The 23,173-nt window shown below is 45.5% G+C and overlaps 2 protein-coding genes and 1 long non-coding RNA gene across 8 annotated transcripts in view; 2 read left to right on the plus strand and 1 right to left on the minus strand.

Annotated features, from left to right (window-relative positions):
- IDUA (alpha-L-iduronidase) overlaps positions 1-23,173 on the minus strand; it is a 62,380-nt gene that overhangs the window by 22,324 nt on the left and 16,883 nt on the right. For 3 of the 4 annotated variants that reach the window (XM_077920973.1, XM_077920975.1, XM_077920977.1), the window contains 3 exons: positions 4,437-4,519; positions 1,441-1,548; positions 309-404 (listed from right to left, as the gene is read on the minus strand). In XM_077920973.1, coding sequence (XP_077777099.1) covers positions 309-404; positions 1,441-1,548; positions 4,437-4,519 — 287 coding nt within the window. Of the gene's footprint in view, positions 1-308; positions 405-1,440; positions 1,549-4,436; positions 4,520-5,510; positions 6,501-23,173 lie in introns of those variants that run through there. The other variant, XM_077920976.1, reaches the window with a different exon arrangement.
- Positions 6,742-9,985, plus strand: LOC144325934 (uncharacterized). The gene is made up of 2 exons (XR_013391087.1): positions 6,742-7,459; positions 9,632-9,985. It is a non-coding gene; the product is annotated as an uncharacterized LOC144325934 (long non-coding RNA).
- SLC26A1 (solute carrier family 26 member 1) overlaps positions 16,215-23,173 on the plus strand; it is a 16,383-nt gene continuing 9,424 nt past the window's right edge. The window contains exons 1-2 of one of the 3 annotated variants that reach the window (XM_028712276.2): positions 16,216-17,156; positions 22,291-22,390. The gene's annotated coding sequence lies outside the window, so the exon portion shown is untranslated. Of the gene's footprint in view, positions 17,157-22,290; positions 22,391-23,173 lie in introns of all 3 variants that reach the window. The other 2 variants (XM_028712277.2, XM_028712278.2) reach the window with 2 other exon arrangements.

A 23,173-nucleotide genomic window follows, 5' to 3' on the forward strand; every position in this document is an offset into this window, starting at 1 on the left:
AACGGCTAAGCAAAGAATATTACCACAGTGTTGCTATAAAACACTTTATTTCTATAATTTACTTAGTTTCTCCTAGGCAACATTCCTGCTGTAACCCCGGTGCCCAGTCCGGTAACTTGCATGTGTTGATTTAGCTATTAAGAGCTCGAATGACGAAAAAAATATCTCTGTGAGATGGCAATTTGTGCTGAGCTTTTTACAGGGTTTAAAACGGAACATTTCTTTATCTTGTTTTCATTAGCCCTGATCTCTGAACTTTCCCCACTCTGCTCACAGTTAAAAACCGGGAGGATTCAAAAGAGGCTTACCATTAACTGTCATGGATACGTTGTCAAAGTCATGGTGATCTGGCTCGTTCCAAGTTTCAAAATTCCATTTAGAAACATGCTTCAATCCATAACGTTCTGGAAATCAAATCTGCATTAATTACAGCTTTGTCATATTAAGCAGTAGGCTTTCATTTAGCCGCACACGAAAATCTCAGTGGAAAGGCTATTGTCCCAAACCACCTCTTATTCCTTTAAGAGGAATTTCTGCCTTGAGGGGGCATATTCACACCCACCCACCCACAATCCAGGACAGAAGCCACTTCCACAGATTAGTATTCTGTGACAGGGCCCAATGTATGGGCTGGATGTTGATTTACAGGATAAGTTGCAAAGGGGGTGGCAGGAAGAAAAAACTCCCCCACTTTTTTTCTGGTTCCATCCCCCAATTGATTTCCCCATGGGCCAATGTCTTTCCACAGAAATGAAAAAGTTCCCCACCCATGCTGTAGAGGTTTTCCAAACTTGGGTCTCCAGTTGTTTTGGGACTACAACTCCCACCATCCCTAGCTAGCAGGATCAATGGTCAGGAATGATGGAAATTGTAGTCCAAAAACATCCGGAAACCCGAGTTTGTAAAACCCTGCTCTAGAGCGTTCGTGGTCTAATTGTTAATCTTGCCTTGAAGTTTGATGTTCTATACAATCGTACCTTAGATCTCAAATGCATTGGCTCCCGAACAAATTGGCTCTCGGACGATCGAAACCAGAAGTGAGTGTTCCGGTTTTCTAACGTTCTTTTGGAAGCTGAACGTTCGACACAGGTTCCGTGACTTCCGATTGGCTGCAGGAGCTTCCTGCAGCCAATCAGAAGTCGCACTTTGGTTTCCGAACATTTTGGAAGTCGAACAGACTTCCGGAATGGATTCCCTTCGACTTCCAAGGTACGACTGTAGTTGCTTGTGGAATCCCCTGTTGATGTTCTCTTGGCCACCCAACTGCAATCGTACACAGTTTAGTAAATTATAAGCCATGAAGCACACTAACTTAGGGTCATTTAAAGAAAGGTTCAAGGATTTATTTATTTTTTTAAAAAAGCATTTCCCCTGGACATTGCCCTTTAAGACGTGTTTATGGAAACGCTGAGCTGACAAATTAACATTTTGTTAACTCACCTATATATCTTTCGGCCAACTGTGTAACCAGGTCCTTCCATTGTATCACCTGCCTTTTATCTTCAAAGTCAGTGAAGTATCCCGAGGGACTTCCCATCAATTCGAATCCTGAGTTTGGGAGGGGGGGAAACCCACACAAACCTGTTCAGCGCTTTTGAATTGAGCAGTGCCAAGCATCCATCGGTCTGCGCTTGGCGCCATGGCCAAGAGCCAAAGAACTATGTGGCCGTGAACATGGGTAGGCGATGGGGGAGTCTGGCAGCAGGGCCCAGACATTCTCTGCATGACTTTGGCAGTTTGCAAAGAAGAGAGAGAAAGGAAAGAGCTAAACAAGTGGTGATAAAGGCACAGGGTGCGGGTTCAGACAATCAGGGTTTTTTTTTAAAGGTACACAAATCTATTGGGCGCATCTAAAATGGCTCTTTGGGTCCAAGTCATGACACCTTTCCATTTGATCATACAAATACTCTCAGTGGATTAGGGCTCCTTTGAGAGAAGGGGCAGGATATAAGTATATGTCAGGCTTCAGGGAGTCAGATCCCTCCCCTGGTGGCAGCCAAGAAGCAGATAAACGAGAAGAGTTCTTACCACATAATTTATTCAGTATTCACAGAGAGAGACGAAGGAATGCAGTCTCTATTAAATAATGGCATTGCTCTGACTGAAATCCAACCTGCTCCGTCTCTCCTATTCTACGTCATCCCTGCGCCGGCTGATCTGAGCTTTCTGCCTCTGAGCTCTCTGTTCTACTACTCTCAATGCCCGCCTGGTCCTGGGAGAAGGGGTATCAGGAATGCTTTCCAAAGACATTGAGTTTGTCAGCTGTCTCTCCTCCGGTGCTTCTTCTTTCTGCTGTTCCTCTCCCAATTATTTTCCAGCTTTTGCCCTCTGCAGCCTCTGTACTATGGCCTTCTGCAAACCACTGTTCTAAATCTATAAGGTAAAGGTAAAGGGACCCCTGACCATTAGGTCCAGTCGTGGCCGACTCTGGGGTTGCGCCGCTCATCTCGCTTTATTGGCCGAGGGAGCCAGCGTACAGCTTCCGGGTCATGCGGCCAGCATGACTAAGCCGCTTCTGGTGAACCAGAGCAGCTCACGGAAACGCCATTTACCTTCCCGCTGGAGTGGTACCTATTTATCTACTTGCACTTTGACGTGCTTTCGAACTGCTAGGTTGGCAGGAGCAGGGACCGAGCAACGGGAGCTCACCCCGTCATGGGGATTCGAACCGCCGACCTTCTGATCGGCAAGCCCTAGGCTCTGTGGTTTAACCCACAGCACCACCTGTGTCCTCTAAATCTATACTGTCCTCCTATTCTTAGGAAAGTGGAGGAAGGGGCCCGGGGCGGTCCCCACCTGTCAGGGAACTGACATCAGAGCGAGAGGTGAAGAGGAGGCTACCAGATGGTGCTGGCGAAGGACCCAGCACCAGGGGGAAAAGCAGCTCGGTAGAGGGGGAAGGAAATCAGCACAACACCAGGGATAAAGGGGGGCAGATGGGGGAAGCAGAGAGAGAGCTCTAGGACTCTTCACTGGACATCAGTGAGGAGAGCACAGGTCCTCCACTACCCACGCCCTCCCTGCGCAGAAGACTCCCGCGCAGTGAGAGGAGGAGGAGACTGGGAGTCAAACAGCTTCTATGCTGGAAGAGGTTTAAGAAACGCCCACAGACAGATTCTGCTAGCGACTGAGACAGCCACGCGGAGATGGGCTGTGCAGTCAGAACGGTTTAACAAGGCAATTTAGCCTAGAGAGGCGGCAGTTTAAGCACGAGTAACTCATACCCATTACACCACCATTCCTCCTCAGTCCAGCCCCTGACAGCATAGAATTCTACAGTTGGAAAGGACCCCAAGGGTCATCAAGTCCAAACCCTTGCAATGCAGGAATCTTAACTAAAGCATCCATGACAGATGGTCATCTGAACTCGGATTAAAAACTTCCAAGGAAGGAAAGTTCACCACCTTCTAGAGTCCATTCCACTGTTGAACGGCTCTTACTGTTAGAAAGTTCTTCCTGATGTTGACTTGGAATCTCCCTTCTTGCAACTTGAAGCTTTGGGTCCTACCCTCCAGAGCAGGAGAAAACAAGCTTGCTCCAGCTCTTTAGATATTTGAAGACTGCTACTATCTCTCCTCTCAGTCTCTTTTCTAGGCTAAACATATCCAACTCCCTCAACTGTTCCTCCTAAGGCTTAGTTTCCAGATCCTTGGCCATCTTGGTTGCCTTCCTCTGCAGATGCTCCATCTTGTCAATATCCTTCTTCTATTGTCACATCCAGTGCTGGACACAGGACTCCTGTGTCCAAGGCAGAATAAAGCAGAGCTATTCCTTCCCTTGATCAGAACACTATACTTCTGTTGATGCAGTCGTGAATAGCATTACCTCTTTTTGCTGCTGCATTACACTGCTGACTCATGTTAAACTTCTCAGCTAAAAAAAACCCCTAGATCCTTTTCACATGTACTGCTGGCAAGCCATGCGTTTCCCTTGAGCTCCGAAGTAAAAGGACACCATTCAGCTGAGTTGGGAGCCTACACTTCAGTGCTTACATTATTGCAGAGATTGCAGAAACTCCCAATTTGCCCTTGCCCCTTGCTCATTAAAGTTGGTGGAAGTTTAACTTAACATTGGCGTGTTAAATTTCTGCTGTTCTCAAAGAAAGCAAAGCACTGTACAGTGATACCTGTGGGTTAAGTACTTAATTCGTTCCGGAGGTCCGTTCTTAACCTGAAACTGTTCTTAACCTGAAGCACCACTTTAGCTAATGGGGCCTCCTGCTGCCGCTGCACCGCTGGAGAACGATTTCTGTTCTCATCCTGAAGCTAAGTTCTTAACCCGAGGTACTATTTCTGGGTTAGCGGAGTCTGTAACCTGAAGCGTATGTAACCTGAGGTACCACTGTACAGAACTCCAAACAACTTAAGCTATACATTGTTTAAGGGATCTTAGAATTGGCAGTATTTTTTTATAGAAAAACTAGTGATTAGATTTACCTGGACGTAGCTTGTTTTCCCAAAGAAGATCCATGAAGTTATCCAGGTTGGTGAAATTGTAATGAAGTGTCCCATTGGCCTCCCTGCAGAAAACATTTGATTAGATCCATTGCAAACCAAATCAATTCCCCATTAAATACGAAGACTTTGGGCCAGAGCAATCATGCTTATTCATAAAATGACAACCTGCATGAGCAAATGACCCATGAGACTTCCAAGATCATAGGCATGACTTTCCTGTCAATAATAATAATAATAATAATTTATTATTTATACCCCACCCATCTGGCTGGGTTTCCCCAGCCACTCTGGGCGGCTTCCAACAGAATATTAAAATACAATAACCTATTAAACATTAAAAGCTTTCCTATACAGAGCTGCCTTCAGATGTCTTCTAAAAGTCTGGTAGTTGTTTATCTCTTTGACATCTGGTGGGAGGGCGTTCCACAGGGTGGGTGCCACCACCGAGAAGGCCCTCTGCCTGGTTCCCTGTAACTTGGCTTCTTGCAGCAGGGGAGGAGGAAGAGTGGAAGGAAGGCAGGTACAGACAGGTACAGACAGCATCAAGTTCTGCTCCAGTCCGACTGATTTCCTTCACCCCAATTTTACATGTTATCATTTATCTTATTACTTTAAATTTTAAACTGCTTTGGGTGCCTTGACAGAAAGGTGGTATTCAAATGAAATAAATATTGTCTTAAATGCAATATTTTTGTATGAGCAAACCACATGACCTCAGTTTTCTGAAAATGATCATAGATGATTTTACGCATGGAGCCTCTTTTGGTAACTAAGCAAAACTTCCAAGTTGTTCATTCAAGGAAGAGGACACCTTTGAGGGGAGAAAACAGTTCTGTACCCTGAGGTTAGTTAGCTGAGTCTCTGCCAGATGCTCCCAAATGGACTATTAAAATATTTACTTACACAGCGAACAAGCAAAAAAATAATTAACTTTAGTTTTGTGTCAGCCAAATACAGCACGTGCTGCCATCACAAAAGGAGGTGGAGGACATCAAAATATCTTACTGAGTTTGGCAATGCAAGAAATCTATTGTGAGAGGATTTTTATCATACCATGCGTATCTATAGAAGAATGAACTGGCACCGGTATTTGGACAAAGGGATGTCACGCGTCTGATCCTGCATGTGAGATGGGAGTGCAGGCACATTATATTTTATGCATCACAGAAACAATATTATATCAGTGTCGCTGAACTGTATATGCAACACGCTCACATGCTGGCCCGGTTACAGCATATCTCCTTTCCCCAGCCAGATGAAAAGGCTACAGGGAGCTGAGGAAAGTCCAGTTTGTGTAGGGAACAATGAGGGTAGGCTTTCCAGGACCTCGGAGAGCACCTCACAAAGAAGGATTTTGCTTCATTAAGCCAAACCAAGCAGCGGTGGTGTCATAACCCCAGAGTCCATCTGCAGTTAGGACTTGGACTTAGAGGCTGCAGAGTCTTCAGCTATGGAGCCAGACCAGGGGCAGGACTCCGAGCTTGCTTCTGGTGATCAGGGGACCACAGCCTCATGAACATGAACCCCCAGAAGAACTTCCCATATCTGTAAGGCCAGAGCTCAGACACCACAGGCACCCCTGAGGAACCAAATGCCTCCAAATGGACCTAAATAGTCCTGCGGTTCAGGGAGCATGCCAACAGGAGTGCCCATCCTCTGATCAGAAGGTTGGCCCTTTAAGAACCTAAAGTTAGCCACCAGGGAGTGGCACCTGAGCAAGGTAGCCTAGAACCAGAATCTTGAAAAGGCTGAGTCAACTCTCAGCTTCTGTCAGAGCTATCCCTGGTCCACCAACCCCTGACCTGCCTTGTTGCCTTCTCTGCAGGGTCCAGCATCCAGCCCAAGGATGACAAGTGTTAGCCAACTCAAATGTTCAACTTCCCCTGCTCTTTAGGTGAGAGCTGGCAGGTTTTAAAAAGCTGGGAGCCATGAACTCCAGGGCTGCTATATAGTAACTTCCAGACACATTTCCCCTTGATTGTACTATATTAAGCAATGTCAATGCCTTAGGGTTGCCAGCCAACTAGCATCCAAGTCAGCGTTTCTCAAACAGCTGTTGTTGGACTACAACTCCCATCACCCCTAGCTAGTAGGACCAGCGGTCAGGGATGGTGGGAGTTGTAGTCTAACAACAGCTGGGGACCCAAGTTTGAAAAACATTGATCTAAGTGGCCTCTAAAAAATGGTGTGATCTCAGGTAACCAGTACAAGGGTCTGAAAAGTCAGAAAACTCCAGATGCTACCATGCTCCACTCCCATCTTTGAAACTTATTCATCCGATTCAGCCCAGGCTCTCTCCATGGATCTGGCCTGGGAGCCAGTATTTTTGAAATCAGAAGATGTTTGGATAAGCAGAACAAAGCCTCAGTGTTAGAATTACTTGGCCTTGGGAGCAAGATGGAACAGGAGAACGTCAGGATGAGCAAAGGGCACAACGTTGGCAGCAGGATTTTCCTTAAGCTGTGCTGAAATCTAACTGACCTGACAGCTTGTCTAAACCACCCCCCATTTCAGGCGACGGAAACCAGTCTGATGTTTAATCTAAAAGCAAGCAGCACAGACACAAAAAGCTTGTTCCACCCGTAGTTTTAAAAGTAAATCACGGAGCAAAGGTCAAGCTACAAAGGGAAGATCTCACATTTAATCTCAAACTGCCAGGGGGAAGGTTGTGGTATTAATTTTCCACGCACGATTTGCTAATATTCCCCGTTTCTCCCCACCGAACGCCCGACGATATTGTAAGATCGCCGTTGTGAAATGCCTATGAATAAGGAGGGCGCATCCGAGGGACGGAACTGCGAGCACAACAATGAGAGCCTTCAAGCTGCTAAAATACGAGGCCTGCGATTTCCCACTAACGGAGCCAGCCTTGCTCTGTTAGCTGATCCTGGGAGCTTCCCTCAGCAATGCGTGCGCCGGAGGAATGAGGCTGTGCGAGAGGCAGGTTTCAAAAGGAGAGAGAGATGCAAACAAAAGAATCATTAGCTCCCTGCTCGATGGAGGTGAGTGCGCTTCTGGGCGAGCGTTAAATGTATTTCAAGTCCTAGACTGTCATGATTTTTACGGAGAAAAACAGGCGACAGAAGCAAAAGCCAACCGGCTTTAAAATGCACAGTCCTAAATTAGAGAAATCATCCCTCCGTATTTGGGCAGCGGGTGGCGTGGGAATTTGTATCTGAGCTGAGCATCAGGATAATGCTGAACTGTGACACATCGCCCAGTTTTGATAGCAAGCTTGCAAGGCAATTTCAGCCTGGATAGCCTTCTAATTGCATTCATTTATTTTACTCTAGACTTTCACAGGATGACATAAAATGGATTCTTCTTCCTTTAGTTTCATACACTGACATATTAATTTTCTAGCAGATACTGGTCTTAGGGTAGCATCTATATGCCTTCAGAACAGGTCTATAAGTGAACTCTGGATAGCATTTCTGTTTTACATGCTGCTTGCTGGCAAAGGAGCTGCTGCTCTGAATATTATCTGGGCTGAATGTTTGCATCGTTTCACCTTAATGTAACAGGTGCTAGATAGCTTTACCAGCTTCCACCAAAAAACAGCAACCCAGTATCTTCTTGGATTGAAAAAGAAAGCATTTGAGTAGGGTGGGGGAAGTGTGGATACTAAATTTTAAGAGCTGGTCCTATTTTCACCCACTTTCCTGATACTGCTCAAAGAAAGTATCCAGTCTAAAACGACAAATAATGTCAAGCCGATTTAAACATGCTAAAGAAAATGTAGCACCCTCCATGACAACACCAAGAAGCAGGTTTGTGGTAGGATTTAAGAGTGCCACTGCTTTGAAGGAACTTGAAGTAAAAACCAAAAATTCCATTCATGGGAGGTGCGTGCGTGCGCGCGCGCACACACACACACACACACACTGAGCCAAAAGATTTGAAATGACGAAATTACATCTGTGATGTTTCTACGCAGAACTGTATGTAGGCATGTAGGTAGTATAATATGTATACTGCTTTTCAAGAAAGTCTTCCCAAAGCAGTTTACAAGCCACATATCAAACTACAAGATACAATTTAAGGCCACATGTTAAACATCACAAAAACCAACATCTCAGAACTGTATTTCAAAACGTTGACCTTTAGCACTTATCATCACCATCATCATCATCATCCGTTCCTTCCCCTTCCTTTCTTTGTTTTTCTGCCTGTTTTGAGATACCTCCAGTTATTTATAGATGATCAGAAGGAGCTGTGCTATTAGTTTTGGCCCCGGCTGCTGCAAGGCTAACAAACCGGAAGCCCTTATCCCTGTTCCTGCTTAAAACAAAACAAGAGAAAACTGTGTCACAATTAAATAAAAAATGGTAAACTGAACTCTTGGCTTCACTGAATATTTGACAATATTAAACCACAGCCCAGATCATCAATTGACAATATCTGACCAGTAAGTTCACTTGTCTGCCAACCCTTTTCTTGGTTAAAAAGCAAAGGAAACTGTTGGATTATAAATATGGATTCACTAATTAAATATTAACAATTACTGGGTCAAATGTGATTTGGATACAATATTAAGAGGAACTGGGACTAGAACCAAGATTCTGAAGTCAATTCATTTAGAAGGCCTAAGGTACAATATAAGCAACATCCACTGTTTTCTCAGATGGGTTCAAGGGGCAAAGTAATAGCAGTTCTGGATATTATTGAAAAAAATATACAAATTGATAGTGAAAGGAAGATTCCTTACAAATCTGGCCTGTCTTGCCCACCTTGTGAATGCTGCCAGTTTGGGAACAAGCTGTTTGAAAAAAGACTCAATTTCAGGGTAAACTTATTCTAGTTTTCGTGACTTATTTAAGAAGCAGAATTTGGGTTTTATGTCTCTAAAATATCTGATTTTTAAAAAGGCTTCCTTGCAGATGAATCTCTTTGCTCGCCTATCATATAATTTGCAAAACTAAGATAAAAGCTAGCAAAAGAGAGGAGAAATGTAGACTAAATCATGCAAAACAAAAAAGAAACCCCCAATTTATGGTTTACAAAGTTTAGATCGGTTGAATTATTTGCTTTGCCTAGATGTGAGATTTTAATTTGTTTTTCTGCAGAGCGTACATAGCCATAGTTTAAGACTCAGTTTCTTAAACTCCTTCCTCATGATTTATCCAAACCAGATTCAATTTCCTCACCTTATAAACTGTCTCTTGTTTTTAAAGTGCAGCAGCAAGGCCAATAAATGCTGGCCAAGTCTACTGGGGACTCTGAAGCAGCAAGGAGAAAATGGCACCCATCAATGAAGGCATTGTCATGGTACCACGTATCAATCGGCGAGGCAAGTATAGCTAACAGTGACACAGAAATGGCACCCAGTGACTTAATCGCTCACTCTTCCTAGCAGAGATTTGGGAATCCCCACGTGTTGGAAGCATTTATAGCATTTAAGATAGATCATTCCAGATTTTATACCCTGCCCATATGACTGGGTTGCCCCAGCCACTCTGGCTTCCGACATACGGTATATAAAAACATAACAAAACATTAAACATTAAAAAAAAAAAATCTTCCCTATACATGGTTGCCTTCAGCTGTCTTCTAAAGGTTGCATAGTTACTTATCTCCTGGGCTCGGGGGTGCATAACACCACACCCTCCAGCATTTCTCTGATGAAAACAGGGACGACCTAAGGAAAAGCAGGACATTCTGAAATCAAATCAGAAACCGGGACGGCTTCTGTAAATCTGGGACTGTCCCTGGAAAATAGGGACACTTGGAGGGTCTGAATATGTAGCTGCGACGGTGTGACGGCACTTTCTCCCCTGGCGCCGTTGGGCCTGCCCTCACTTAAATATAATGCACCCACCAATTCCACAGATTCCCACAAACTACCCCAGATTACCTTGTGGGGGACTTGTATGAGGGAAAACTTAATACAGTGGTACCTCGGGTTAAGTACTTAATTCGTTCCAGAGGTCCGTTCTTTACCTGAAACTGTTCTTAACCTGAAGCACCACTTTAGCTAATGGGGCCTCCCGCTGCCACTGCACGATTTCTGTTCTCATCCTGAAGCAAAGTTCTTAACCTGAAGCACTATTTCTGGGTTAGCGGAGTCTGTAACCTGAAGCGTACGTAACCTGAAGCGTATGTAACCCGAGGTACCACTGTAATGTGGAGTCTCAGGCAGGATTTGATCAAATAAACAAGAAAGATTTTATTAAACAAAGGAAGTTTATGACACAAGTGGGTAAAACATAGGATACTTCAGATTATACATGGATGCTCGGGTTGCGAACATGATCCGTGTGGGATGCACGTTCACAACCCACAGCATTTGCAACCCGCAGCAGTGCATCTGCGCACGTGCAGGTTGCGATTCAGCGCTTCTGCGACCCCCGAAACCCGGAAGTAACCCGTTCTGATACTTCCAGGTTTCGGCGGGTCTGTAACCCGAAAAAACGCAACCTGAAGCGTCTGCAACCTGAGGTATGACTGTAATGCTATTTCACTTCAGTTCTTTCTCAGTTGTTGCACAGCTGTTGCTCCTTAATAAAGGTAAAGGTAAAGGTACCCCTGCCCGTACGGGCCAGTCTTGACAGACTCTGGGGTTGTGCGCCCATCTCACTCAAGAGGCCGGGGGCAAGCGCTGTCCGGAGACACTTCCAGGTCACGTGGCCAGCGTGACAAAGCTGCATCTGGCGAGCCAGAGCCGCACACGGAAACGCCGTTTACCTTCCCGCCAGTAAGCGGTCCCTATTTATCTACTTGCACCTGGGGGTGCTTTCGAACTGCTAGGTTGGCAGGCGCTGGGACCGAGCAACGGGAGCGCACCCCGCCGCGGGGATTCGAACCGCTGACCTTTCAATCAGCAAGCCCTAGGCGCTGAGGCTTTTACCCACAGCGCCACCCGCGTCCTGTTGCTCCTTAATACTTTGGTTCTTAAACAAGGTGGTATTTTCTTTCAGTTACACACCCCTTAGACAACCCTACTCCTGAGGTACTCCAAGTAACAGACCCAAGGGATCACCACTCCCCTCTTAACTGGTTTGGGAGTCTTCTCTTTTTGTAGAAGACTCTCTCCCCTCCCGACTGGAATGAGACCTAAGTAGACTCACAGCTTCTACTTCTCCTGGCTCAGCCTCCCAGTTAATTCCTGGTATATTACTCTTACAGGACACCACACACTATCCTTCACACTTAAGCTCAGAAACTCCTTTCTCTAGCTTGTGATATATTCCTCAGAGTGGATGTTTCTACTCAGAACCAACTCTCTCTCCTCTCACTCCCTACCTCCCTACCTATCTCCTAACCTCTATCCCATGGGTTGGCAAACTAAGGCCCAGGGGCCGGATCCGGCCCAATCGCCTTCTCAATCCAGCCCGCGGACGGTCCGGGAATCAGCGTCTTTTTACATGAGTAGAATGTGTGCTTTTATTTAAAATGCATCTCTGGGTTATTTGTGGGGCACAGGAATTCGTTCATTTCCCCCAAAAAAATACAGTCCGGCCCCCACAAGGTCTGAGGGACAATAGACCGGCCCCTTGCTGAAAAAGTTTGCTAACGAACTTTTCCGTCACAGTAGCCCCATCTGCTTAAACCTCTTTGGTGCTGCTCTTACCTCTTGTTTTTTTTGTGGGCTAATCCAGCATAGCTAGCCGCAAATTGGCTCTAGCTGAACATACAAATTGTACAGCTATTGAGCAGAACCCATGACCATCGTCTGCTAAGGGAAGCATCACATGGAGGAAAAGTGAGCGAGCGAGTGGGTTTAAAGTTCAATTCTATGTGTTTGGCCTTTATCTAAATAGCACTGCTCAAATTGCTTATTTGGGCGTCCACAAATCTATAAGAATAAAAATGACAAAGAATTTAACAAATGATATATGCCACAATTAATTACTACAACGATGGGGCAATCTTATACACACATGCCCTGGGAATAAATTCCATTTATGGCAGCTAGATTTACTGGATTTTTCCATTGAGATTCCTGCGTTGCGGGGTATTGGACTAGTTGACACTTGCAACGCTACAATTCTGTGATTCCAGGTGGACACGTAAAGGATTGTACATCAGTGCACAGGGCAAAAACTAACATCCATTATTCTTATAGGCCAGGACATACTCCAGATAAGTTCTCTTGTTTTTATTAGCATGCTTTTCACAGCAGAATACTTCATTGCATTGGCGCAGCACTCTCACTGATGGCTCACTTCAGTATTGCTTCCTGGGGAACCTGTGGCCCTCCAGATGTTGCTGGACTCCATCTCCCATCATCCCTGAGCATGGGAATATGCTGGCTGGGGCTGATGGGAGTTGGAGTCCAACAGCATCTAGGGAGGCCCTATAGATTCCCCACCCTCATGGCAGTGGCTTGTAGTCATAGAATCGTAGAATTGCAAAGTTTGAAAGGACCACAAAAGTCATCCTGTCTAGTCTAAAGCCCTGCAACCAGGAATCTTTTTGCCCAACATGGGGCTTCACCAGCAACCCTGAAATTAAGAGTCTCTTGCTCTACCAGTTATGTACCGTATTTTTCGCTCCATAGGACGCACCTGACCATAGGGCGCACCTAGTTTTCAGAGGGGGAAATCAAGGAAAAAAATATGATCCCTCCCCCCAGCTCTGCCTGCAGCCTGTCTGCTGCTCCCAGACCTTCTCCCTGCTTTTGCCGGAGGTGGGCGAATTCCCTCATCTTCCGCGAAAGCCCACAGGAGCCACGCACCCTTTAAGGAGCGCACGGCTCCTGCGGGCTTTTCTACTAGGAGGGAGAAGGGACTGACGCAGCCAGTCAGTCCCTTGTCCCTCCTCGGGGAAAAGCCCCCAAGAGCGGCGTGTTCTTTAAAGGGTGCGCGGCTCCTGCAGGCTTTTCTAGGAGGTGGGGGAATTCCCCCACCTCCCACAGAAGCCCGCAGAAGCCGCACGCTCTTTAAAGGGTGTGTGGCTCTTGTGGGCTTTTCTAGGAGGTGGGAGAAGGGACTGATGCGGCCATTCAGTCCCTTCTCCCTCCTGGGGAAAAGCCCGCAAGAGCCGCACAGAGCTTGTGTGCGGCTCTTGGGGGCTTTTCCTGCCTGCCTCCCCCCTGCATTCGCTCCATAGGACGCACACACACTTTCCCTTGCTTTTTAGGAGGGGAAAAGTGCATCCTATGGAGCGAAAAATACGGTATATAAATACGAAGCTGCTGAATACCGAGGGAGGCAATTGGTCCATCTAGTTTGGTAATGTCTGCCCTGGCTGGCAGCGGGGTTTTCCAGCCTTGCTATGACTTGTCCTTTCGTGGTACTAAACCGGTGGAAATATATAGCAGAACGTCCACCCAAGGACATCCTCTGTGGTTACTCATGCACTGAATGGGACGTCCAGATAAGATGGCTTATGAATGCGTTCAGCAAAGGAATAACATCATAAGCAAGAGGCTCGCAAATATACCATACTTTTCCGTGTATAAGACTAGGTTTTTTCACTCTAAAATAAGGTTTAAAAAATGGGGGAGTCTTATACACGGGTAGTGGGTAAGGGTGACGGGTGATCGGTTGCAGCTGCAAGCTACTGATTGTCATTGGCGATTTGGTGTGCGATTGGTGGCTGTGACAAGGGTTTATTTGCATTGGCTGCGGATAAATGTGTGTGTGATTGGTTGCTGCGTCAAGGGCTGCTGAGGATGGGCTGCCACTGTGGCAATTGTGCTTGCTATTTACTTCCGTTGTTGGCGATCAGGCAGACGCTTGTTGCAGACGCGAGCGATTGTCATCGAGCGGCGCGACCGATTGCAATCGTCCGATTAGTGATTTACTGCATTCCCCCACAAAAGAAGGGACGAGGGTGGTGCTGTGGGTTAAACCACAGAGCCTAGGGCTTGCCGATCAGAAGGTAGGCGGTTCGAAACCCCACGACGGGGAGAGCTCCCATTGCTTGGTCCCTGCTCCTGCCAACCTAGCAGTTCGAAAGCACGTCAAAGTGCAAGTAGATAAATAGATACCGCTCCGGCGGGAAGGTAAATGGCATTTCCGTGCGCTGCTCTGGTTCGCCAGAAGCAGCTTAGTCATGCTGGCCACATGACCCGGAAGCTGTACAGCGGCTCCCTCAGCCAATAAAGCGAGATGAGCACCGCAACCCCAGAGTCGGCCACGACTGGACCTAATGGTCAGGGGTCCCTTTACCTTTACCTTTACCTTTACCCTTACCCACAAAAGAAGCTCAACAACTCCAATCCTCCCCCCAAAAAGCTCAACAACTTTGGGCCATTTTCTGAAATTGGAGTCCCCAAAAATAGGGGGTGTCTTATACACAGGGGAGTGTTATACACGGGAAAGTATAGTACGTTTGGCCAATTTGGCAGGAACACAAAGTCTAGATTGGAGGTAGCGAATGTGCTACCCTCTCGATGTTGTTAGACTCCAGCTCTCGATGGCCAGTGATCAACATCTAGAGATGAAATACGTGCAGACAACAGATAAAAGGGCATGGCTAGACAACTATCTCATGGGTCAGTAGGAATCTTGTCTGATACAACCTGGCGAGTTAATGTTTTGCCGTTCATCTCGTTACGTTATTATATTCGTAATTATAAGGTTGAGGAGCAATTTGGCTCCCCAGCAGCAGGAGAAACCTGAGACAGAAAAACAGCAGATGCAAGCTTGCGTGTTCACAGAAACGTACCGGTAATTGTGCAGGTATATAATTCCAAACAGTAGTAAATATACAGGAGACATCATAAAATTTGCTCCATGTGATTTACATTAGTGGTTCTTAACCTCTCTTAAATTGAAGACCGTCACCTCTAAATTAAATAGTTGGCAGCCCTATTTTAAACTCAGCTGTTGCACTTTTCTTCTAGGATGGCAATTCAGCACAGACTAAGTGCACCAGGGAGGGTGAGGTGGGGTATGCACACAAGAGGTTCTTTCTAGTTTGCTGCAGCCACTTGCACTGGCAAATGGGCAAGCTGGTGTTTTTTAATGCAGATCCCTATTTAGAGCTATCCTTATTTAGAGCTAAGGGTTTTCTCTTCAACATGTGATGGAAACCTCGAAGAAAGCTCCCTCTCCCCTTTTCCTTTATTATTCCCATTAAAGAATACTTGAAAATTGATTCAGAAGCCATAATTTGAGAATCCACTAATTTATATTTTAAAGCAGGGAATTAGCAGTGCCAATCCTACAGCAAGATAGCCATGCAGTCGCAAATGGAATCTGTTCTGGAAGTCCATTCCACTTTCAAAACGTATACAGTTGTACCTTGGAAGTCGAACGGAATCCGTTCTGGAAGTCTGTTCCACTTCCCAAACATTCGGAAACCAAAGTGCCGCTTCCAGTTGGCTGCAGGAAGTTCCTGCGGCCAACTGGAAGCCACACTGGATGTTCGGGTTCCAAAGAACGTTCACAAACCGGAACACTCACTTCCGGATTTGCAGCATTCGGGAGTAAAAACGTTCGACTCCCAAGGTACGACTGTGTTTCCTCCTGGCTTTGCAGAATACAGTGGTACCTCAGGTTAAGAATTCGTTCTGGAGGTCCATTATTAACCTGAAACTGTTCTTAACCTGAAGTACCACTCTAGCTAATGCGGCCTCCCCCTGCCACCACTGCGGCGCGATTTCTGTTCTCATGCTGAAGCAAAGTTCTTAACCCGAGGTGCTATTTCTGGGTTAGCGGAGTCTGTAACCATAAGCGTCTGTAACCTGAAGCATCTGTAACCTGAGGTACCACTGTACACTCATCCAACTTCCTGATGCCAGCCAGACTGCTACCTCTTGCCTGGTTTTTTTTAAAATTATTTTTGACAGTGGGTTGGATCCAGGATTTCCTCAGCGCTTTCACTCATGTAACACCTTTTTGGACGGAGGAGGAAGGCAACTTTCATTTATTCTTCCTTCCACCTATAGCCCCCTTTAATGCTGCTCCAAAGGGTTGGGGGACCCACTGGAACAGCACCAGGGAGGGGGGAAGAGGCAGAGAGAACTGGTGACACTTGCCTCTCTCTTAATTCCTCCAGCAGGAGCCTCTGCTGGATCAGAGTCTCTTCCACAAACAGAAGGAGCCCTTCCATTCATGTAACAGCAAGTCAAGATCCAACTGGGTACCATTAGTCCTGGAGCCAAAGAATGCAGTGTCGGTTCCTTATTGTATAAAAAGTATGCTCATTTAGCTATTAGTGTACTATTAGCTCATAGTAAATGAAGCCTTATCTCAGCATTTAGCACACCCAGTTTTGCCCTGTAGTCCGCATTGCCAATATACAATAATCTGATCCTTGTAAATTAAATACATCAGTTTCTGATAGTTCCAGTTATACATTAAGCCACCCATAAAAAAAGACATATAGTTGGATTTTGCAAAAAAAAGTCCCACTGCCAAACAAAACAAGTTGTACTGAGTCCTCCTTTAAGTTATTGCTACTGTCAGAGGCAAGGTTTCTCGGATCAATTATTACACAGGCTACACTTTAAAGGATTATAGCTTGTCTAATGTTTGCCACTGAAAAGTGAACAAGTAAACAGTTGAGGTCAAATGGTTTATAGTTGGGAACAGGGCGAGTGGAAACACAGGAGGTTTCGGATTGTACTCTGTGGTCCTTTGTTTACGCCACTCAATATTTACCTAGCACGGCTTACGGTACTGCCCACAAGTATTAAAGCATATTCACCTCCCTCCTCAGCATCCACCTGCCTGGGTGCAGAGATTGTGGAAGGCAGGTGTGATTCTCATTTCTTCCTTGCTTCACATGCATTGCTGACCAAGGTAGGTAAGAAAAGCATATTCTTCTTTCACATTGCAAGAGCTTAAATGTCTGTGTGATATCACAGGTGAAAAGGGGAACGGCATAAATCTAAATACAGTAACGAAAACAATAGATCTGTTGTGTGTGTGTGTATATATATATATATATATATATATATATATATATATATATATGCAGGTTTTGGTGTCCTCGGGTGTCTTCCCGTGTAAAAGTTGGGGTGTCTAGGCGACGTTTCGACGAGGTCTCACTCGTCATCTTCAGGCTGGTGCTTTCGGCTTCTTGTTACTGGAACAGAGCAGGGTCTCAGTGTTTGAGTTCCTATAAATACTGTTGAGGTGTGGTGTATAGCCTCCAATGTTCTGGGCCGAGAGGAAGTTCCCAGGCTAGTGTGCCTTTTCTTCTTTTGTTCCTTAATTGTTTGAGGGATATCTTGAGTGATTTCTTGAGTGATATCCTGAGTACCACTTAGGTGGGTCATTAGGTGTGGATTAGTTGCTAAAGCCTTTGTGTCTTGACCTCTTGAACTTTGTGAAGAGTTTTTCTGAGAAGATGGCTGTACTGCATTTTGTTGTGCTCTGGCTTGGCTTCGTGTATAGGGGCGAGCTGTGGTTTTGTGGCCTGTGTAGGGATTGCAGGGGGGTGCAGCATCCGGAGGTGCCACCATGGTTTGGCTACTGGATGGTGTCTGTAATTTATCTGTGGAGAGGGTCTGGGTTTGGGTCTGGTGTGGTTGATTGGTGATGGCGTTCTGTGTGCCTCTGGATCTGGTGTCAGTTTTTGTGGGGAGGGCTAATTTCCAGATGTCTGGCAAGCGGGATGTGTCGTCACGCTTGTTCATGTTGTGAGGGTGTTTCTCTATCTCGATGGCTTCCATGATTATTCTCTTGTGGTGATGTTCCATGTTAGAGAGCAATTTGGAATCTGCAAAATTAATTTCGTGTCCTGTTTCTTTCATGTGTTGGAAAAGAGAGGAAGTTTTTTCTTCTTTTTTGACGGCATTCTTGTGTTCTGCGATACGTGCATTTATTCGTCTGTTTGTTTGTCCAATGTACGTGGCTGGGCAGACTTTGCAGGGTATTTCATAGACCCCTTGGTTTTCCAACTGGATTTTATCCTTGGGGTTTCTGAGGATATTGGCTATCTTTTGGTTGGCGCAAAAGGCTGTTTTGATATTGTGTTTATGGAGGATTTTGCTAATTTTATCTGTAGTGCCCTTGATATAAGGAAGGAGGGCCATGCCATTGTTTTCTTCTGTGTCTTGGTTTTTGGGGGGTGTTTCCCCTATAAAAACAGATCCCACCACCTATCTGGAAAAAACCACCAAATCCAAAATAAAAGCCTCTCCTATCAGTGAAGAAATCCAGCTAAGAATCATCCCCAGAGAAAAATCATCCAGATGCCCCAAACTCTACGGCCTCCCCAAGATACACAAAGAGGGAACACCACTCAGACCAATAGTCAGCTCCATAGGCTCACCTCTACAAAATCTCGCTAAATTTCTCGCCAAGCAACTTCAGCCCTATGCAGAATCCATCTCTTCACACGTTCCAAACTCCTTCCAGTTCATAGAAACAATAAAGAAGCAAAACCTACATCCCAATGACCTACTTGTGAGCTTCGATGTTGTATCTCTCTTCATACAAGTGCCCATTAATGAAGCCTTGACAGCCATTCAAAACAAATACAATCCCCCCGAATACATCTTGGACCTGACCAACCACTGCCTAACCAACACGTACTTCATCCACAATGGACAAAGATACAAACAGATAGAAGGAGCACCTATGGGATCACCCCTCTCACCGGTCATCGCAAACCTGTACATGGAACACTTTGAAACCAATGCTTTAGACAAGTCAGAACACAAACCCAAACTTTGGCTCAGATATGTTGACGACACCTTTGTAATTTGGCCACACGGGAAGGAAAAACTGGACAGCTTCCTCACACATCTCAACAGCCTACACCCCAAAATACAATTCACTATGGAAATAGAAGCCAACAACCAACTTCCCTTCCTTGACGTCCTAATCTACAAAAAACCTGATGGCTCCCTAGGACACACTATCTACCAGAAAAAAACACACACCAACCGCTACTTACATGCACAATCACACCACCACCCTGCACAAATAAACTCCGTAGCCAAGACTCTCATCTCCAGAACCAAACGCCTGGCTGACAAAGACCACTTGACAACTGAGTTACAGAATCTCTCAAATGTGTTAATTGCCAATGGATACCAGCAAAACAGGGTTACGAAGCTAATCCAAAAAGAAACACCCCCCAAAAACCAAGACACAGAAGAAAACAATGGCATGGCCCTCCTTCCTTATATCAAGGGCACTACAGATAAAATTAGCAAAATCCTCCATAAACACAATATCAAAACAGCCTTTTGCGCCAACCAAAAGATAGCCAATATCCTCAGAAACCCCAAGGATAAAATCCAGTTGGAAAACCAAGGGGTCTATGAAATACCCTGCAAAGTCTGCCCAGCCACGTACATTGGACAAACAAACAGACGAATAAATGCACGTATCGCAGAACACAAGAATGCCGTCAAAAAAGAAGAAAAAACTTCCTCTCTTTTCCAACACATGAAAGAAACAGGACACGAAATTAATTTTGCAGATTCCAAATTGCTCTCTAACATGGAACATCACCACAAGAGAATAATCATGGAAGCCATCGAGATAGAGAAACACCCTCACAACATGAACAAGCGTGACGACACATCCCGCTTGCCAGACATCTGGAAATTAGCCCTCCCCACAAAAACTGACACCAGATCCAGAGGCACACAGAACGCCATCACCAATCAACCACACCAGACCCAAACCCAGACCCTCTCCACAGATAAATTACAGACACCATCCAGTAGCCAAACCATGGTGGCACCTCCGGATGCTGCACCCCCCTGCAATCCCTACACAGGCCACAAAACCACAGCTCGCCCCTATACACGAAGCCAAGCCAGAGCACAACAAAATGCAGTACAGCCATCTTCTCAGAAAAACTCTTCACAAAGTTCAAGAGGTCAAGACACAAAGGCTTTAGCAACTAATCCACACCTAATGACCCACCTAAGTGGTACTCAGGATATCACTCAAGAAATCACTCAAGATATCCCTCAAACAATTAAGGAACAAAAGAAGAAAAGGCACACTAGCCTGGGAACTTCCTCTCGGCCCAGAACATTGGAGGCTATACACCACACCTCAACAGTATTTATAGGAACTCAAACACTGAGACCCTGCTCTGTTCCAGTAACAAGAAGCCGAAAGCACCAGCCTGAAGATGACGAGTGAGACCTCGTCGAAACGTCGCCTAGACACCCCAACTTTTACACGGGAAGACACCCGAGGACACCAAAACCTGCATTCCTATACCCGTGAAAATCTACGAAAGCATATATATATATATGTACACACCGTATTTTTTGCTCTATAAGACTCACCAGACCACAAGACGCACCGAGTTTTTGGAGGAGGAAAACAAGAAAAAAAATATTCTGGATCCCAGAAGCCAGAACAGCAAGAGGGATCGCTGTGCAGTGAAAGCAGCAATCCCTCTTGCTGTTCTGGCTTCTGGGATAGCTGCGCAGCCTGCATTCGCTCCATAAGACACACACACATTTCCCCTTACTTTTTAGGAGGGAAAAAGTGAGTCTTATAGAGCAAAAAATACGGTGTGTATATATATATATTATATAATAAATAATACATTATATTAATATAATATTATAATATAATATAATATAATATAATATAATATAATATAATATAATAATATAATAATTCATTCAAGAAGGTACCATAGGTTTCAGCGTACTTCCAGTGTCAAACGCTGGTGGGTTTGATTTGTTTTTGCAGGATGAGGATGTGTGGCTTAGCTCTTTTTGGAGAGGATGAAGACGATAGCTTTGAAATAAGAGAATATTCCTCTGATCAGGTCATTAGCGATCAGAGCCAGTCTTGCCCCCGTTTGAGAGAACTGTTTATATTGCCACTAATTTCAATTCCACAAGGTGCTTGCTCATGCCATTTCTTTTCTGCAAAATGCTTTCGGCACTCTCTTTGTGGCGCGTGAAAACCAGCTTTGGTTAGAACAGTAGGCATTCATGCAGCACTTTTTCTGGGTGTTCCAAGTATTTAACTTCTTTAGAAGAATTTGCAAGTGGCTTGGCTTTTTTTTAAAAAAAAAATTTCTTGGTGGTTTGCATCAGTGTCAAATAATAAACAGCTAAAATCGGTAAAACTTAAAAACAAGTATATGTAAACTAAATTGTATGTCTGGATAGGCTTGCTGAGATAAATAAGTACAGTGGTACCTCGGGTTAAGTACTTAATTCGTTCCGGAGGTCTGTACTTAACCTGAAACTGTTCTTAACCTAAAGCACCACTTTAGCTAATGGGGCCTCCTGCTGCTGCCGTGCCGCTGGAGCACAATTTCTGTTCTCATCCTGAAGCAAAGTTCTTAACCTGAAGCACTATTTCTGGGTTAGCAGAGTCTGTAACCTGAAGCGTATGTAACCTGAGGCATATGTAACCCGAGGTACCACTGTAAAAAGGTTTAGGAGAGGTCTAGAAGAAGACAAGGAAGGTGCCTGCTGAATCTTAACAGGCAGGGAATGGCAAAGCATAAGGCAGTGATCAATGCATTTGTTCTTTTACAGTGTTTCCCAAACGTGGGTCTCCAGCTGTTTTTGGACTACAACTCCCATCATCCCAAGCTAGCAAGACCAGTGGTCAGGGATGATGGGAATTGTAGTCCAAAAGCAGCTGGAGACCCAGGTTTGAGAAACACTGTTAGCACAATGATTCAGACTTGTGCAACAGAACTCCCCTCCCTCTCTCGCTGTGCACACCACACTCCCTTCGTAATCTGCTCTGGAGGTTTGCGGGAACCCCTAGAACAGATCTAGGGGAAACGCATGGGGAGGAGGGAGAGGGGACGGTCCCTTGAGCAAGCGGAAATCCAAGCGCTACTCTGGATACAACCCATTGAAAGATCGACTCCCCACAGATGTGGACCTCGGCAATCCTGGATGGCAATAAGCTTGTAATGGCAATAACCATATGGTTATATGGTTCAATGAAAACATTTTTAAGGGCCCTTCTCTCTGTTCCCTCAGCAGGTGCAGTCATTTGCAGCAAGGAGGGCGGCCTGTTCAGTCGTGGCCTCATGACCATGGGATTACCTTCTGCAAGACGTATCCGCCCGCAAGCCTTTAGGTGATTGTGTTAAGCTGATTTATTGAGTGGAGATCTGCTGGCATTATTAATTTATTTGCCTGCTTGGAGGCACAGGGACATCTGAAATGGCTTCATAATTATTAGCATGATGCGTGTATGTTTTCATTCTGCTTTTAATGATTGTCAGCTGCCTTGAGCTTCTGAAAAGTCAGATTAAAAAATGTTCTAAATTAATATTATCCCCACATAGCAGATGTGGAAACTGAGGTGGGGAGAACAGGTTGCCTGAAGCACTAGTGCACTCGTTGATGAGTTGAGACCCTATCCCGGCTACTTCCTAGCTCACCGCTCACACTCTAAACCTTTAGGCCTTATTTCCTTTCAATGGGTTCATTTTGTGCCTAGGACGACATCAGACTGAGTCAGCCCTGGCAACTGAAGGTTTGTGATGAGAAAATGGTCAAACAAGACACTACAGTGGTACCTCTGGTTGCGAACGGGATCCGTTCCGGAGGCCCATTCGCAACATGAGCAGAACGCAACCCACGTCTGCGTGTCGTGATTCGCCGCTTCTGCACATGCGCATGACATCATTTTGAGCGTCTGCGCATGTGCGAGCAGCGAAACACAGAAGTGACCCTTTCCAGTACTTCTGGCAAACCAGAGCAGTGCACGGAAACGCCGTTTACCTTCCCGCCGGAGCGGTACCTATTTATCTACTTGCACTTTGACGTGCTTTCGAACTGATAGGTTGGCAGGAGCAGGGACCGAGCAACGGGAGCTCACCCCGTCACAGGGATTCGAACCGCCGACCTTCTAATC

This window comes from Podarcis muralis, chromosome 17, assembly GCF_964188315.1.
Source record: "Podarcis muralis chromosome 17, rPodMur119.hap1.1, whole genome shotgun sequence".
Lineage (NCBI taxonomy): Eukaryota > Metazoa > Chordata > Lepidosauria > Squamata > Lacertidae > Podarcis > Podarcis muralis.